The 18296-nt window shown below is 49.3% G+C and overlaps 1 protein-coding gene across 1 annotated transcript; it reads right to left on the bottom strand.

Moving 5' to 3' along the window:
* Positions 1-1729: 1729 nt before the first annotated feature.
* LOC130402010 (plakophilin-1-like) lies at positions 1730-18278 on the bottom strand. The gene is made up of 13 exons (XM_056606079.1): positions 17944-18278; positions 17590-17684; positions 15778-16595; positions 15410-15551; positions 14265-14472; positions 12440-12602; positions 11201-11318; positions 9562-9735; positions 7783-7953; positions 6911-7064; positions 6284-6467; positions 5377-5461; positions 1730-3235 (listed from the first exon to the last, which is right to left on the bottom strand). Exons 1-13 carry the CDS (start codon positions 18131-18133, stop codon positions 3161-3163), a joined length of 2577 nt encoding a protein of 858 aa, XP_056462054.1. The 5' UTR covers positions 18134-18278; the 3' UTR covers positions 1730-3160.
* Between the last annotated feature and the right edge of the window lie 18 nt (positions 18279-18296).

Raw genomic sequence — 18296 nt, 5'->3', positions numbered from 1 at the left:
GCAGACTTGCCGGCTGGGGTTGATATACTGATGGTTTTATTGAAATGTGCTGTAGGTTCGATTTGAGAGTTGAAGAGAGAGAGCAGATCAGAGCTTGAGAACAATACTTTAAAAACAAGCAACCCCCAAAAACATATCCCAGCTCATTTCTGACCTGATTGGTGCTGAACTGACCTGACTGAGCATTTCCCTCCCTATAGAAGAGAATTAGGGTCACATGGGATTATTTTTTGGGGGGTTTTGACCTTTAAGTCAGAATTCTGACCTTAACGTAAGAATAAAAAGGGTTCTGATTTAAAGTCAGAATTCTAACTTCAATCTCAGAATTTAATTTTTTTTTCCATCCTCTTCCGTACTAATACCTGCGTGCGGCTATGCCATTAGTATAAATTGACCATCAATTACAGCTCTTAAATGCAGCTCCCAAACAACGTTTTGTCGGCTGGGTTTAAAAGAAGGATCAGTGAGTTTTGTCCTGCACTTCCAGTTGCAATATGCAGTTAATATCAGATTTAATTCCCCCTTAATTAGATGACTCAACGGGACGTAGACCTACCACCTGACTTGGTGTCTTATAGAAATCCCCAATTCGTAGTTATATAAGCCTAATTATAAAATCGTTAACCGGCATCGTCATGCATTATTCTCCCTTGTTGGTGTGACGACTAAGCAGGGTGTCGCCGGTTCCACGTCTCTTTTTCATGCTTGAACGCTGCATTTTATCTATTTCACCCTTAGCGTAATAATGCCTTAATGATCCGTAGCCTGCCACGATTCTGTCAACCACCTGAAAGCGCGTCTCTGCCGTTGGCAGCCAAACTTCATCATCGGGTTCTGAGCGGCGCAGCTGGTGTCGTTATGGAGGTGTGGTCGCATGAAACCTTTGAATCAGCGCATTCTTCCCACAGAAGGCAAAAGGGAAGAGGTTTTACGATACAGTCAGAACACAACGGTTTGGTTTTGATTCACCTTTAATTCTCTCCGCACACACAACACACACACACACACACAACACCACACACACACACACCGCTTCACAATTACAGTATATTAGGCTACAGTACGCTCTTTTTTTACTAATTATAGTCATCAGTTGTACAGATCCTCGGAATAATGAGGATTTGCCAAACTAATGACTATAATTACTAATTATAGTCATCAGTTTGGCAAATCCTCATTATTCCGAGGATCTGTACAACTGATGACTATAATTAGTAAAAAAAGAGCGTACTGTAGCCTAATATACTGTAATTGTGAAGCGGTGTGTGTGTGTGTGTGTGTGTGTGTGTGTGTGTGTCTGTGTGTGCGGAGAGAATTAAAGGTGAATCAAAACCAAACCGCTGTGATTCTGACTGTATCGTAAAACCTCTTCCCTTTTGCCTTCTGTGGGAAGAATGCGCTGATTCAAAGGTTTCATGCGACCACACCTCCATAATGACACCAGCTGCGCCGCTCAGAACCCGATGATGAAGTTTGGCTGCCAACAGCAGAGACGCGCTTTCAGGTGGTTGACAGAATCGTGGCAGGCTACGGATCATTAAGGCATTATTACGCTAAGGGTGAAATAGATAAAATGCAGCGTTCAAGCATGAAAAAGAGACGTGGAACCGGCGACACCCTGCTTAGTCGTCACACCAACAAGGGAGAATAATGCATGACGATGCCGGTTAACGATTATTTTATAATTAGGCTTATATAACTACGAATTGGGGATTTCTATAAGACACCAAGTCAGGTGGTAGGTCTACGTCCCGTTGAGTCATCTAATTAAGGGGGAATTAAATCTGATATTAACTGCATATTGCAACTGGAAGTGCAGGACAAAACTCACTGATCCTTCTTTTAAACCCAGCCGACAAAACGTTGTTTGGGAGCTGCATTTAAGAGCTGTAATTGATGGTCAATTTATACTAATGGCATAGCCGCACGCAGGTATTAGTACGGAAGAGGATGGAAAAAAAAATTAAATTCTGAGATTGAAGTTAGAATTCTGACTTTAAATCAGAACCCTTTTTATTCTTACGTTAAGGTCAGAATTCTGACTTAAAGGTCAAAACCCCCCAAAAAATAATCCCATGTGACCCTAATTCTCTTCTATAGGGAGGGAAATGCTCAGTCAGGTCAGTTCAGCACCAATCAGGTCAGAAATGAGCTGGGATATGTTTTTGGGGGTTGCTTGTTTTTAAAGTATTGTTCTCAAGCTCTGATCTGCTCTCTCTCTTCAACTCTCAAATCGAACCTACAGCACATTTCAATAAAACCATCAGTATATCAACCCCAGCCGGCAAGTCTGCATCTGTCTAATGCGTGGAGGCTAAATCAAGACATCCACAGACAGATCACTTTGAAGACGAAATATATTTTTAGCAGTATATTTAGCAGCATTCTTTATTAGTATAACCAGTTTTGACAAGGTTGCAGCGTTAACAGCAGTAATTAAAGACAGACATTTCATCACAAAAACTGCATATTCAGTGCAAGTATTGCTAAATCTCTCTAAACTAATCCGACCATTCTCTAAACATAACAACCGACGGAGCAGGCTAGCTGTACACAGACAATTCGGTCACAAGATATCATAGGGTCAAAGCTTAGAACAACATTTACGACGTCTAAAACCATAGCTAAAACTGTACGTAGTTTGTTAAAAACAAAAGCACAAAACAATACTTGTCATCTTATGCGTCCCCTTTGGAGTAGACTCCAGTGACACAAATACGGCGGGCGAACATATTTACACAAGAGAGAATATGATTTAAACGTGCCAGTTAGTGCAGTGGCTCACATCCAGTCTGGCCGGGTGATTTAGTGGGACTTAATACGTACTCCCGACGTAGTCAGCAGCGAGCTGTACTCCGAGAGAGTCACTGCAAAGCGAGCGACGGTGAGAAAAACACACGCGCTTCCTCTTTCTTGACCTGCCATGAGCGACACTGAACAGGAATGTAAATAAGCCTGCAATTTGTGTTTGTTATTGATTCGATTATGCGAGCGTATCATAGCGACCATCTCTGTACAAGTGCAACGCGGACGCCGTGGAGTGTTTCGGGTTAGTTGGACGATACAGGAGTGAGCGTTGAGGCGTGGAGTAGCTGGAGGAGCCGGGTGACGGGGTCACAAGGCTGGGAGGAGCGGGTCTAGGGTCTGGTCCACCCCTGGTCTAGTCCACCACCTGGATGGACCTGTGGGCCGCGATGGTGTCCTTGGTCACGAAGGACCCCTTGCTCATGCCTTTCTGCTCGGGGGGGAAACACAGAGAGGAACCATCAAAATGCTGAGCTCTGAACAGGTAGGCGCTCTGAGCAGGTTAGCGCTCTGAGCAGGTTAGCGCTCTGAACAGGTTAGCGCTCTGAGCAGGTTAGCGCTCTGAGCAGGTTAGCGCTCTGAGCAGGTTAGCGCTCTGAGCAGGTCAGCGCTCTAAGCAGGTTAGCGCTCTGAGCAGGTTAGCGCTCTGAGCAGGTTAGCGCTCTGAGCAGGTTAGCGCTCTAAGCAGGAGCAGGTTAGCACTCTGAGCAGGAGCAGGTTAGCGCTCTGAACAGGGTAGCGCTCTGAGCAGGTTAGCACTCTGAGCAGGAGCAGGTTAGCGCTATGAACAGGGTAGCGCTCTGAGCAGGTTAGCGCTCTCAGCAGGTTAGCGCTCTGAGCAGGTTAGCACTCTAAGCAGGAGCAGGTTTGCACTCTGAGCAGGAGCAGGTTAGCGCTCTGAACAGGAGCAGGTTAGCGCTCTGAACAGGGTATTGCTCTGAACAGGGTAGCGCTCTGAGCAGGTTAGCGCTCTGAGCAGGTTGGCGCTCTGAGCAGGTTAGCGCTCTGAGCAGGTTAGCGCTCTAAGCAGGTTAGCGCTCTAAGCAGGAGCAGGTTAGCGCTCTGAACAGGGTAGCGCTCTGAGCAGGTTAGCACTCTGAGCAGAAGCAGGTTAGCGCTCTGAACAGGGTAGCGCTCTGAGCAGGTTAGCGCTCTGAGCAGGTTAGCGCTCTGAGCAGGTTAGTGCTCTGAGCAGGTTAGCGCTCTGAGCAGGTTAGCACTCTGAGCAGGTTAGCGCTCTGAGCAGGAGCAGGTTAGCACTCTGAGCAGGTTAGCGCTCTGAGCAGGTTAGCACTCTGAGCAGGTTAGCACTCTGAGCAGGAGCAGGTTAGCACTCTGAGCAGGAGCAGGTTAGCGCTCTAAGCAGGAGCAGGTTAGCGCTCGCACACGGGGAGTTACGCATGCAGAACACTGTGGCCTGCTAATAGTGTTCCCGCCGGGGGGAATCTGTTACACGCCGTTGACATTATTTTTTCTTTTTCTTTAGATGATGATTCCAACATTGATTGAAAATCAAAAAGGAATGGGTGCCTAGTTCTTGGAAAGTCTCAAAATGGGGCGAGTACCAGAACCAAGCAACACTGTAGTTTGTTGTTGCAACATTGTAGTCGTAGCAGCAGTAGAATTGGTTGTAGTAGCAGCAGAAGTAGTAGTAATAGTAGAAGTAGTAGTAGCAGCAGGGGTAGAAGTAGTTGCAGTAGTAGAAGTAGTAGGAGTAGGAGTAGTGGATTTAGTAGTAGTAGTAGTATTAGTAGCATTACCTTTTCAACTAGTTAACTTTTTAAAAATAAAAAGCAGTATAGAACCTGCCTAAGAGGGATTTCCCCGTTAGTAGAAGGAGGAAAAGTGTGTGAGACTTTCCCCTCAGACTACTCTGCATATCGACGTTCTAAACAGATGCTAGGAGATTTGCATCCCGGGCGAGGTAAACAAAAGACTTTGGGCCCTGGTGAGTCCAGGGACAGCAGCGTTCACGACTCTAAGCCCTACATGCTGATGCTCGTATCACATATCCCTCGGTGAATCATCCCCAGCCGTAATCCGACCTCCTCTGCTCAGTGTTCAACAGTTATTTGGCTCCCCCGCTGGTTGTAAATGCTACGTTTTCCATATTTAACTTGAGGTTAAGAGCATTATCTACACATTGACCACAGAGAGCCGCAACGCCGATGCTGTCGTCACGATGTCACTTCCTGCGTCTATATCGGGATCAGTCAACAGTCCCATTTCCCCCCTGCCCACCCGCCTTGTGTACAGTTACACGGTTACGCCCTGAAAATCTATATTGACCAAAGAAATATGATTGAACTTATGAACCGGACTTATCGACTACATGTTGAATCGCACGTCGGGCATCAATGTTCAAAAGGACGATCACAGGAATCGTGATCGTCCGGGATTACGGCTCTCGTGTCAATCACAGACCACGAGGTCAGCCAGTGGCACTTTCCCACATACCTGCGCAGGGCGTGTACTCTGAACATAGCTGCGGTTCAACAATAATAACAGCGGAGACACGCCCTGCGCAGTCAACACCCCGTCCCGCCCCGGCCCCGGCGGCAAGTAGCTCACCTTCTTCAGGAAGCTCTGCAGGTCTTTGTCCGACCACAGGCTGTAGAGCATTAGGGAGGCCGCTTTGCTGGACTTGGGGAAATGACTGACGGTGGGGGGGGGGGGGTGGGGAGAAGGGAGAAGGGAGAAAGTGTGCATTAGGCTAACATTGACCCAGTCGAGGTGGACAAAATACGAAATGACTGACGGGGGACGGGGAGAGTAGGGAAAGTGTGCATTAGGCTAACATTGACCCAGTCGAGGTGGACAAAATACGAAATGAATGACGGGGGACGGGGAGAGTAGGGAAAGTGTGTGTTAGGCTAACATTGACCCAGTCGAGGGGATCAGAATACGAAACGAGTTATGGGGGGGGGACGTGTAGAAGAGAGTAGGTGTGTGTTAGGCCAACATTGACCAAGTCGCCACGGGGATGAGCAGAATACACGCGTACATGCCGTGTCAGTGTTTGAGTGTGAGTGAGGTGTTGTCTCAGCGTCCGGACTCAGCAAGTTTTAACTCTGGGTTAGACCGCGTCTGCGCGTCGATGAACCACAGGGAGAATAGCGTCACACTAAAAGATATCCGGTCATTGTTGTGATCATTCGTAGCGGCGTAAATAATGTGTTTTCAAAAGGACAACGTATGAACGTTTGAAGGAGTGATATCATGTCACCAGTGTGGTCACACCTGGTGTACGCTGGATAGATCCATCTACCAGCTCACTCTTTGGACTGTAGCATACGTTACTCATCTATCCATCATACATCTATTATTCACCTCAGGCTCAGTGAATAGTGGGGAATAGCCCCCCGAGAAGGTCTCGGGGGGCTATTCCCCACAATTCACTTTGCCTTCGGCGAATAATTGTTAAATACGGCCGTGTAGTTCATCTCTCTCTGCGGGCGGCGTGGGCTTTGGGGCGTACCTGTCTTTGCTGAGGTGGTTCAGGGCGTGGATCAGGTTGTTCTTCAGCAGGGGCCGGCCCATGTCCTGCTCCTTCAGGGTGAGGAGGTGGGCCGTCTGGCACGCCATGGACAGCGTGTCGTCCGACTCGGTGCCCTCGGTGCCCTCCTCCAGGATGGCGTAGAACTCGGGCAGGGTTTTACGGGCTGCGGAGGCGGAGCGGGGAGGAGGTCGTTAGTCACCAGGGCGACGCACCGTTGTTGGAAGGACTTTTGCAAACGTTGAGAAATATTTTTTACATTTATGCACATTTTCTACATTCAACATATTCTACATTTTCTACATTTCTACGTTCAAGTTCTAGTTTTACTATTAAAAAATATAGATTTAACATTCACTATTCCCTAAACAGACCTTAGCTAAAGCATCTTCCCACTTAGACCGTTCCAAAATTTACGCAGGGAACATAGAACCAATGTTATCAGAACATCTAACCAGTGTAATTAGAACATATAAACAGTGTAATCCGAACATGTGTGCGTGCGTGCGTGCGTGCGTGCGTGCGTGCGTGCGTGCGTGCGTGCGTGCGTGCGTGCGAGCGTGCGGTAGGTCCCTGGTCAGGGGGGTCCTTCACGGCCCGGCCTCCTACCGATGGGGTTGGCCAGGCTGGGGTTCTTGGCCAGGTTGGCCACCAGTGCCACGGTGTTCCTCTGCAGGTTGATCTTGGGAGACCTCAGCAGCGGCGCGATGACAGCCAGACCGTTGAGCTTCTTCACCACCGTCTGGCTGATTACGTTGGAAACCTGACGTCGGGGAGATGGAAGAACATCAGTCACACTAGCAGCACTCAGAGGCCCCGGCTATCTGATCATTACTCAACCCCCGTTCTACTGGTGCATGTCGTTCTACTCTATGAATACATTCGATTGAACATCATCGTTCACTCAGGCATTGAGCTGCCAGAGTGGTGTTCCACTTGAGTCACCTGTTACTACATGTTTTTGCTCTAGGACTGACATAACCTGTGTTCCTTCAGTAGGACCGTATCATGGACTTATGTAAAAGGAAATCGTATTATTATTATTATTAAGGGGAATTTGGTTGAAGCCATGCATTAAATGGATATCAATCTGTCATAAACACAACATGAAAGACAACCCACAGTGCAGGAAAAAGAAACAACAATAGCAGAGCAAATTGCTGGGTGTGAAAAGAGCTTAGCGCAATCATTTGCGCAAATCCAGCCTGCTAAACCCAGCCTTCTAAACACAGCCTTAACACAGCCTACTACTTATCTATTGTTTTAATTTATTGTTCGACAATGTTTATATGTGAAGCACTTTGTCTGCCTTGTGTATGAAAAGGGCCTGTGTGGGGCTGGGTGGTGCTGGGTGGAGGGTCGGGGCCCGTGTGGTGCTGGGTGGAGTCGCTGGGCCGGTGTGGTGCTGGGTGGAGTCGCGGGGCCCGTGTGGTGCTGGGTGGAGTCGCGGGGCCCGTGTGGTGCTGGCCGGGCTGTCTTACGGTGCCGGGGTGGGCGGTGAGGTTCTGCAGGGCCCCGCAGCAGGCCTCCAGGGTGTCGTCCTTCTGACTGGAGCTCAGCAGGTCCAGGTAGCTCTGCAGGGTCCGGGAGTGGATCAGCCAGCCCGCCCCCGTGGGGTTCTGCTCCTCCACCGTCGGGTAGTCAAAGTGCCGCTGGGGAGAGACGGACGGTCTGGGGTCAATAAACGGAGACAGTAGGGGTACAGAGGGGGTACAGTGGAGGTAGAGAGGGGGTACAGTGGGGGTAGAGTGGGGGTACAGTGGGGGTACAGTGGGGGTACAGAGGGGGTACAGAGGGGGTACAGAGGGGGTACAGTGGGGGTACAGTGGAGGTAGAGCGGGGGTAGAGAGGGGGTGGAGAGGGGAAACAGAGGGGGTACAGTGGCGGTTGAGAGGGTGTAGAGAGGGGATAGAGAGGGGAATCAGAGGGGGTACATTGGGGGTACAGTGGGGGTACAGTGGCGGTACAGTGGCGGTTGAGAGGGGGTAGAGAGGGGAAACAGAGGGGGTACAGTGGGGGTACAGTGGGGATACAGAGGGGGTACAGTCGGTAGAGGGGGGTACAGTGGGGTAACAGTGAGGATACAGAGGGGATACATTGGATTGGTTGAAGCATTTTGACGCGGACCAGAACTAGGTGGTCCAAGACAGGAACTGGAGCAAAATCTACACACCTGGAATGCAGCTAATCAGACCGGGGCAGTGTAACCCAGGCATTCTGGGTAAAACCTGTTGTTTATCACTTGAAAGTTAAGGTCGAGGGTTCGAAAGGACACTGAAGGTGTGGGAATCAAGCATTTCAAAACAACAAGGCCAGGCCAAACGTGGAGTAGGTGGAGTACAAGATAAGCCTGACAGTGAAAGTGTCATTCTGGGTCTAGCCTGGTTTACTTCAGGGTAGGGGCCATGGAGGGTTACACCGGCTCAAAGCAGCCCTGGTGGATTGAGGGCATTTTACAGCGAGGTCTTAAGAATTGGCCAGAATGGTTAATAGATGGGAATGGCAGTGGGGCTTTTGGAAGCTAGGTTTAGGTTGCATTTTAAGGCCTGCATTTCAAAATGAGGTCAACGCCGCCGGTAAGAGCCTGGCTCGGGAACTACCCGTCAACCTAGTCCACTTGACATGGATTGGTAGACAGGTCCTTGGACCATTTGAGGAATGGGGTCTAACTGGACAGGAGTGAGTGAATGAAAAGGGACGATTAGCTCTAACTGGTTGAGCACAACTACTTAAGGGGGTCGTACACACACACACGCGCGGCTACACACCCGGTCATAGGTCAGGACTACACTCCACAGGGCGGGGCGCTGATTAAGGAGCAATTACTTTCCCCTCAGAGCCAGCAGGCCTGATAACGCTGGCATTCGCCGCCAGGGTTGCCGGCATGAGATCCCAGTTACACCCCTTGGTTAATATTTACACGATGTGTGCGTTTGCGTCGAAAGTCCCACCAGGACTCGTCGGTGTCACAACCTTCAATTGATGAAGAGGGGCCCTGGCTGCTCTTGGATGGCCTGGGGTTTGGCTTTTGACTTTGTGGGATCTGTATACAGGGTATGTCCGCAGGACGTTAGTGTTGACAGGGTCTAGGTGGAGGAATCTGAGGTTGGACTCCCACCCAGCGGGTCGGGCTTTATATTAGCCTCCTGCTTTTACTTAATTCCTTCCTTTCTGTTTCCCGCGCTCCCTCCAGTTAAACGTTTCCTCTTCCCTTCTGTCCTTTCTTCCCCACCAGTTTCCCTCCCTCCCTCCCTCCTCACCTCAGCTTCCAGGACCTGTCTGCTCTGCGGGCTGAAGCAGCCGATGGGGCCGGTGTCCCCCTCGGGGGTGACGTTGGCCCGGCCCAGGGCGGAGATGCGGCTGAAGAGGGCGGGGGCCTCCGCCTCCAGCTGGAAGGTGAGGTTGTGGAGCACGCAGGCACAGTTCTCCACCGACTGGGCGGAGGAGGAACCAGAGCGACAGTGAGAGGTCGATACTCGTACTGGATGAATCGACGAATCACCATCCATTTAGTGAGCGTTCTTTACACAGCCCCGACCACTCACAACACCCAGACACTCACACACACACACACACACACGTTCTAGTGGCATGTTGCTCAGGGGGTAGACACCACACCCTGGTTGACCCCGATCAGCTGTCGCCTCGAACGGTTGACACCGTATGAATGTGTGCATGAATGGGTGAATGTTATGGCAATATTGTAAAGCCCTTCGAGTGGCCATATATGCAGTCCATTTACCATATTGATGAATTATTTTCCATTCAGCAAGCTTTCTTTATACTCAAACCCATACACCCAGAGTTATGCAACAGAGCTGAACTGAACGGAGCGGCATTTCCACAGCATGACTCAGACGTGGAACGTTTCAAAAACAACAACGGTATCACAGGTCGGCCGCACAATGGGAGCGCTACGGTTCTGAGAATGCTGCCCGCACCCTGCTCTGCGTTGAAAGCCGACGTGGTAGAGATGCGCCGATGTGGGCGCTGAAGGTCCCGTCTTTCAGCGCCCGGTCAGCCTGTCACATGAGAATGACGGGTCGGGCGTTTGGCATGTGGGCTGCTGGAGGGAGTACCGATCCGTGTGTGTGTGCGTGGGTTGTTTGTGTGGTCACTGAATTAGCAGTAGTGTGCATTTCTTTGGATGCTTTTTCCCCTTCTAATTCAGAGATACAGTTTTTATTTAGCGCGTTGCGGTGACTGCGACTGGACACCTGGCCTATCTCAGTGACTACAACTTAATGCCTGAACTCTCCTTACGTTTAACCAGCCAGCATTCAATACTAATTTCACTTCAACACTGAGGCTTTTTCTTTGGCTCAAAACAAAGAAGCAGTAGCCTGACTGCTATGTTCAAGGCAGTATCTTTGTATGTTCATCGTTTAATTGCACTATAGGCTTTTTTTTTGTATCGTCCTGTTTTGATCAGTATATGCCAATGTTGTTATCAATAAAAAAACATTTGCACAAGGCAGGCCGATGCACTTCTCCATGTTGATAAGAGAATTCAAATGAGAACAATTAATGGGACTAAGAAATCAAGGGATATTTAGCATAGAATTTTTTTTGCGATTAATCGCAATTAATCGTGATTTAACTATGACATTAATGCGATTAATCGCGATAAAATATTTTAATCGCTTGACAGCACTAGTTTCAACCCATGATCCTATTCTGCTTGGTTTCCCCTCACCTTGATAAATGCTAAATGGACTGAATTTATCAAGCGCTTTTCTAACCAGCGGCCACTCAAAGCGCTTTACAATACTGCCTAACATTCACCCATTCATGCACACATTCACACACCGACGGCGGAGTCAACCACGCAAGGCGACAGCCATGGTGAGGTGCCTTGCTCAGGGACATCTCGACATTCAGCTAGGCACATAGAAGTACCTTGTCGTCGGGTCTCTGGGCCTCCACGCATTCCTCCACGTAGCTGACCAGGGAGTCCACCAACCCACGGCACTTCCTCATGCTCTGCCTGATGCTCACCTTACCACTGCTGAAGTTCCTGTGACGACGACACACACACACACACACACACACACACACACACACACACACACACACACACACACACACACACACACACACACACACACACACACACACACACACACACACACACACACACACACACACACACAAACAGAGCCTTCAGACGACAGGTTAAGGAACGCCCAGAAAGAGGTTTGATTTCCTTCAAGATTAGCTGCCAGGAAAAGGCTGTGAGAACGTTTGGCAGGCAGGTGAAATGTGAAGATACTTCCCAGATACAGGGTCTAGGATTTTTCTCAGGTTTCACCTCAAGATAACATTACCACGTGAACACAGATTGATCACATTGATAACTAAGTGCTGTCATAGTTATGATGATTTGAATCAAGCATAAACGTTTGGTTGGAGAGTTTTTGCATGCAGTTATGCAAACAATCGTATAAAGGATGGGTTCATCTGCCGCACAACGGATGTGGATTCACATCTCTGGTTCAAAAGTGCGTTATAGATAAAAAGCCATCCTCCTCCTCTTTCTTTCACTTTCCCCCTTTCACGTTTGCCACTAAATGGCTTTTGTGCTCTTCAATAAAGGTCTGACTCAGCAACCATCAAAGCAAACTCATTCGACTGGTCTTCCCTTTGTCTTTGGCAAATCACATCTGCACCGAGCATCAAGGTCGAACAAATACAAAGAAAACAAAACCCAATCTTGCGTGGCTGTAAACTATCATAGCGAACAGCAACGTATTACATTAAGGGTTAGATTTTACATTCAGGGCACTTAGCAGACCTTTTTATCTAAAGCGACTTACAATAAGTAAATTTCTCAGAAGGAGGAGAAACCACAACATATCACTGTCAGTGCCCAGCAGCACTAACAATCGCTAGGTTAACCCATTCCCCGTATACAACAAAGATAGCTAGCATAAGATGCTACGCTACACAAGCCTAAGTAGTATTTTGAAGTACAAGGACGTACGACATACAATAAGTGCGTAAGAAGTGTGGGAGGGGGTAGGGGTTATGGAGGAGTAGAGGGCAGAAGACCCAGAGACAGATGTACAGTTAGGTCCAGTCAGGTCCAGTTATGTCCGGTTGGGTCTAGTTGGGTCCGGTTTGGTCAGGGGTCCTCACCTCAGACAGCCCGTGGCGTGGTAGAAGACCTCCGGGTCCGTGTTGCTGGACCGGTCGGGTCCGGTCGTGTACGGAAGAATGACCTTCTCCATCAGAGCCGGCAGGGCGGACTTCAGCAGGTCCGGCCGCAGGTTCTCCACGGACGACATGTTCCACAGCAGGCCTGGAGAACCGGTTACAAGAGGGGGACTTCCCAGTTAGAACGCTTCCTTAGAACTCTAATCCAGAGTTGGAACTCAGAACTAGGAATCAGAGTCGGATCTCAATGTTAGGGCTGCTCGATTATGGGAAAAAATCATAATCACGATTATTTTGGTCAATATTGAAATCACGATTATTCAATCGATTATTTTTCAGTTTGAAAACATCTTGTGCTTATTCAGCATGTCTCTCCCAAAAAAAACGCTGCAACTGAGAACTTTGAAGTTTCACCTTAAAGGAATACACAAAATGGTCAAAAAGAAAATGTTCCAATCTAAAATAATATGCAGCTGTTAAAAAAAAAAAAAAGGAAAAACTCGATAATGTTAATTTTGTGATCGTTTGACGCTGAAATCCGAATCGCGATCAAAATATGATTAATCGCCCAGCCCTAATCAGTGTCAGAACTCCCTAGTCAGAATGCCAACGTTAGAACACAAGAGTTAGAATTCAGAGATGGAATTCTGAGAGAGAACTCAAGAGAGAGAGAACTCTGGAGAGTCCTTTGATTAAGTACGAGATTTTTTTTGCCAAAGAATAGTTTACAATAATGACTATTAGCAACATGAATATTAACATGCATGATAACGATATCTTTAATTAAGTACGGAAATTGTTTTACCAAAAATTAGAATAACGTTCTATAATGAATAATGATATCAATAATGATCTTACCCACATTCACATTAACATGCAATGAACATTATAGTCCAATGACCGCTACTATTAATACTTAATAAGAAGCATATATCCCACATTTTTTACTTCTCAATATACTGTATATTCTAAACTCATTCTATACTACATTAAACACTTAACGATAAATACCATGGTAGCGTGTCCTGGCATCCTAATGATATCATTAACCTACAGTGCATGACAGGACTGTATAGCACTGACAGCTCTGACTCAACAAGATTAAGGAGGAATCACAACAAAGTGTGTTTTTGTACCTGCGCCTTGTTCCAACGTGTCCATAATTGTTAATGTCTGGGTTATAGAGCAGATACCGTGTGTGGGTCTATGCTCCTGTGTGAGCGCCTGTGTCCGTCTGTCTGTCTTCCGGTCTGTGCTCACGCGCACGCGTGTGTGTCTGTGTGTGAGCAGCTGCGTCTTTGGTCTGATATTGGCCAAGCCGTTCATTAATAGATGAAGCTCTTGAGTTGGTCCGACGCCATGCTGTCTGTGTGGCCAGGAACAATGCATGGATGTGTGTGAATGTGGCACTACCTGGGTGTTGTGTGGTTGCGTGTGTATTGTGTATTTGAGACTGTGTATGCTGCAGGTATTGGTGTAGGTGGAATATAAATGGATTGTATGTGTTTGTGTGCATAGGTCGAATATGCATGTTTGTACAAAAGTAGAATATATCTCTTTGTGCGCAGCTAGTGTTTATTGTGCGCGTGTATGTGTTTGTACAGCTAGAATACATGTGTGTGTAGATGTCTGTGTACCTGTCTGCACCTGCGCGTGTGTGTGTGTCTGTGTGTCTGTGTGTTTGTACCCGTGTGTGTGTGTCTACCTATGTGTGTACACTTGTGCGTGTGTGTGGCGCTCACCTGTGCGTGCGCGTGCTCATACGTGTGTACGTGTGTGTACACGCGTGTGTACGTGCGTGTGTCACCTGTGAGCTGCTTGTGCGTGTCCGCCGAGTCGGACTCCCGGAGCAGGGCCACCACCTCCTCCACCCCCCCGCAGCGGAACAGCTCCTCCTTGTTGGCCGTGTCCTTGAAGGACATGTTCCTGAGGGCCGCCGACGCCGTCTGGGCGATCGGGGGGTTGGGGCTGCGCAGGAGGGCCACCAGCGGAGGGATCCCGCCCAGCTGGTGCACCTGCCAGCGAGAGGACGGTCAGGGGGGGGGGGGGGGTTTAAGCGGCACAAAGGCCACTCTGTCTCTGCCGGAGCCGGTTATGACTGGTGCTGGGGAAAGGCTTAGCGTGATCCCGGTGACGAGCAGCAGATCCTCCAGATTAGAGGGCGGAGGTGTGGGCGAGGAGACGCCCTCGAGGATTAGACCTCGGGAGGTGGAAGGCGAGGTTAGGACTCGGAGTTGGGAGTCGGAGTCAGAGTTGGGAGTCAGAGTTGGGAGTCAGAGTTGGGAGTCAGAGTTGGGAGTCAGAGTTGGGAGTCAGAGTTGGGAGTCAGAGTTGGGAGTCAGAGGGGGAAATCCGATTTCGGACTCGGAGTGGGGACTCCGAATCAGAAACTCCGAGTCAGATCTCCGAGTCCCAAGTAAGAGTCTGAAGTCCGAGTCCCAACTCAGAGTCCCAACTTAGAGTCCCAACTCAGAGTCCCAACTTAGAGTCCCAACTCAGAGTCCCAACTTAGAGTCCCAACTCAGAGTCCCAACTTAGAGTCCCAACTCAGAGTCCCAACTTAGAGTCCCAACTCAGAGTCCCAACTCAGAGTCCCAACTCAGAGTCCCAACTTAGAGTCCCAACTTAGAGTCCCAACTCAGAGTCCCAACTCAGAGTCCCAACTCAGAGTCCCAACTCAGAGTCCGAATTCCAAGTCCGAAGTCTGAGTCCGAAGTCTGAGTACGAACTCTGAGTCTGAACACCTACTATGAAATGTGAATCACTCTTGGCCGCGTTCCTTGTAGTAAGTCGGGAGTGACCATCAACCATGTGGATGATCAAAACACAGACACAAAACGGCGTGACATCTCCAGACGGGGTGTCGATTCTGCCTAACCTGCTGTCTCTTGGGGGGCTAGGCAGTTCTGCCCCTGCGATGTTACTCTACCCTAGACGGGTTGCTGGTCCTACCTCTCGCTTGGCCTTGTCCTCCAGGAAGGTGCTGTGCTGGATGAAGGAGGCTCCACAGTGCTGCTGCTGCTGGTCGGGGCTGGAGAGCCAGGCCACAGCCTCGATCATGGTCAGGTCCCCAGGATCAACGACCCCCTTGAGCCTGGAGAGGAGGAGGAAGACAGGGCCATGAAGTCCCGGAAGGTGAGGGTCTCAAACCAGTTGTCTGGCAGCTATTTGTATTCCTGTTGAAGGGGAGGATGGTGTAGTGTTGAACGGTAGAGTGTTCTGGGTTCGATTCCCCAACGTCCGCAGCCCGTCTGTCCCAAGGTTTAGGTATCAGGGCCGCCGATGGGGATTGAACCCGGAACCTTTCCAGGTTCACTCACCCAGAGACCGCCTTGGTCTTGACGCCGGAGTCCACCACCGACTGTTCAAACTGGGTCGGTCCGGGCTGGTAGGGTCCGCGCTGGGTCTGGCTGGTGCTGGTCACCACGTACTGGCTGCTCTGTTTCCCCTTACTGGTGCCGTTCACAAAGCTCTGGGTTTGGGGCAAGGCCGGGGCTTGGTACTGGGAATGGCCATTGGCCTGGTACTGGGACTGGGACTGGCCTTGGCTCTGGCTCTGGCCCTGGTACTGGGACTGGGACTGGCCTTGGCTCTGGCTCTGGCCCTGGTACTGGGACTGGCCGAGGGTCTGGTACTGGGTCAGGCCTTTCCCCTGGTGGAAAGGCAGGCTTTTGCCCTGGTACTGGGACTGGCCATGGGACTGGTACTGGGACTGGGGCAGTGACTGGTACTGGGGTTGGGGCAGTGGCTGGTACTGGGACTGGGACTGGGACCGGACCTGGTACTGGGCTTTGGGCTGCGGCGGCGGGTAGCCGTTGGCGGCGGTGTGCTGCCCCCCAGAGGTCACGGTGCGCTCCGACAGGAAGACGCTGGAGCGGTTCGACAGCAGGCGCTGGGGCCCCGGGGGCGCGGCCTGCCGGGGCCGGGTGAAGCGGCGGCCCAGGTCGGGCTCGCTGCGGCTGGTGTTGCTCCGGCCCATGGTGCCGCCGCCCAGCGTTCCCATGGAGACGGTGGCGCCGCCGTTGGCGTGTGAGCCCCGGCTGATGTTGTGGCTGGACTGGACGGCCGCCCACTGGCCGACCGAGCCCTTTGCCGTCCGCAGGGTCTGACGGTTGGCGTTCTTCTCAGAGCCGACCGTCTGAGACACACACACACACACACACACACACACACACACACACACACACACACACACACACACACACACACACACACACACACACACACACACACACACACACACACACACACACACACAAACAGAGCCACACACACACACAGATACACACACATATATAGAGAGAGACAAACAGAGCCACACAAACACACACACACATATACATATATACACAGAGAGACACACCGACACACACACAGTCATATATACAGAGAGACACAGACACGTATATAAACACATAGCGACAAACACACACCCACACACACACATGGTCACACGCACAAATACAGAAATCCATAATGAGACAAACCCACAGAGACGTCCACAGACATACATATTCATAATGACACACAAACATGCAAACATACAAACAGTGAATTATCATCCGGAGGACTTCAATAAAAAACAAGCCATCATGAAATCAATCATGAAAATAAATCGTGTTATTAAGTTTATCTGCCGATTTCGAGTGATTTTAATGGTTTTCTGTAGTTTGTTGATATTGTTTAACTGGATCGTGATCAGCCTTGATCATGTGTGACGTGGTTTGCTGTTTATGATTGAGTACGTTTTATTGGCTCCTGATTGCAAACAACTGGTTTTGTGTGTGACATGGAGACTCAGATATATGTCTGCAGAAGACTAAAGATCTGCGTAGGCCTAATTGTATATTACTTACTTATCAATAAACATAATCCATTTCTCTGAGCATATAAAATATTCCAATTAAATGAGCATATAACACATGTGTATATGAATTAGATCAGCCATCTATCTTATCAAAGTCCCTTTACTTGTACGTGGCAAAATAAAAAGATTCTGACCAACGATTTCCTATTCCATTCTTTTATTTTCTTAGGTACCAGTCTCCAATATACAGCTGATATTGATTGTCTGTTTAAAATGCAAAAGTAATAATTTTTCATTTGTGATAAACGTTGAAGTCATCGCTTACCTTTTTGGAAAAGCCGTTTCCAACGGTGGAACTTCCATTGACGTTGATGGGAAGGGACTTATGAGAATATGTAAACACGCTGTCGTAGGTGGGACCTACAGCAAATACAGTTGTTGGTAAACATGGAGCCACGGTGTCAGGTGTAAATGTGACCAAATAGGACTCCAATATAGGCCTTTACGCACTTTGCGTTTGAACAATGACACTCACTGGCCTACGTGCTGGTTTACAGCGAATAGAAGAAAACATTCGTTGATGACGCCTTTGATGAAGATACAATAGTTTTGTCTTTTTATATCCTACAAGTCTGGACGACTCGATGCTTTTTTTTTTAATATATATATATACACTTACTAGTAGGGGATAAAGTCGCTGTCCCATTCCGACTAGTCGACTGCTTGGACTTGGTCCTCTTGATGGTCTGCACTTGCTCCAGGACCCGCTGCTGGCCCGATCGATACTGGTTGACGTACGGGACGGCCAGCGACGTATTGGCCCCCGCTCCGCTGGAAATAGCCGATCGCAGTGGGTCAAGCGACATCATTGTAGCTCCGTGTGTTTGAGTGTGTTGTGGAACATCTGACGCAGTCGTGCGTCCGCGGCTGCAGGTGATGTGTTCTCTGGTGATCGTGAAGCAGACCCTGCCCTGCCCATCGGCCTGCCCTACCTTAGCCTGCCCTGCCCCTGCACGAGACCGCGCCCCTCAA

This window comes from Gadus chalcogrammus, chromosome 13 (genome assembly GCF_026213295.1).
Source record: "Gadus chalcogrammus isolate NIFS_2021 chromosome 13, NIFS_Gcha_1.0, whole genome shotgun sequence".
NCBI lineage: Eukaryota > Metazoa > Chordata > Actinopteri > Gadiformes > Gadidae > Gadus > Gadus chalcogrammus.
Note: the sequence above shows the minus strand (reverse complement) of the source record. Positions and strands in the feature narration are given on the sequence as shown.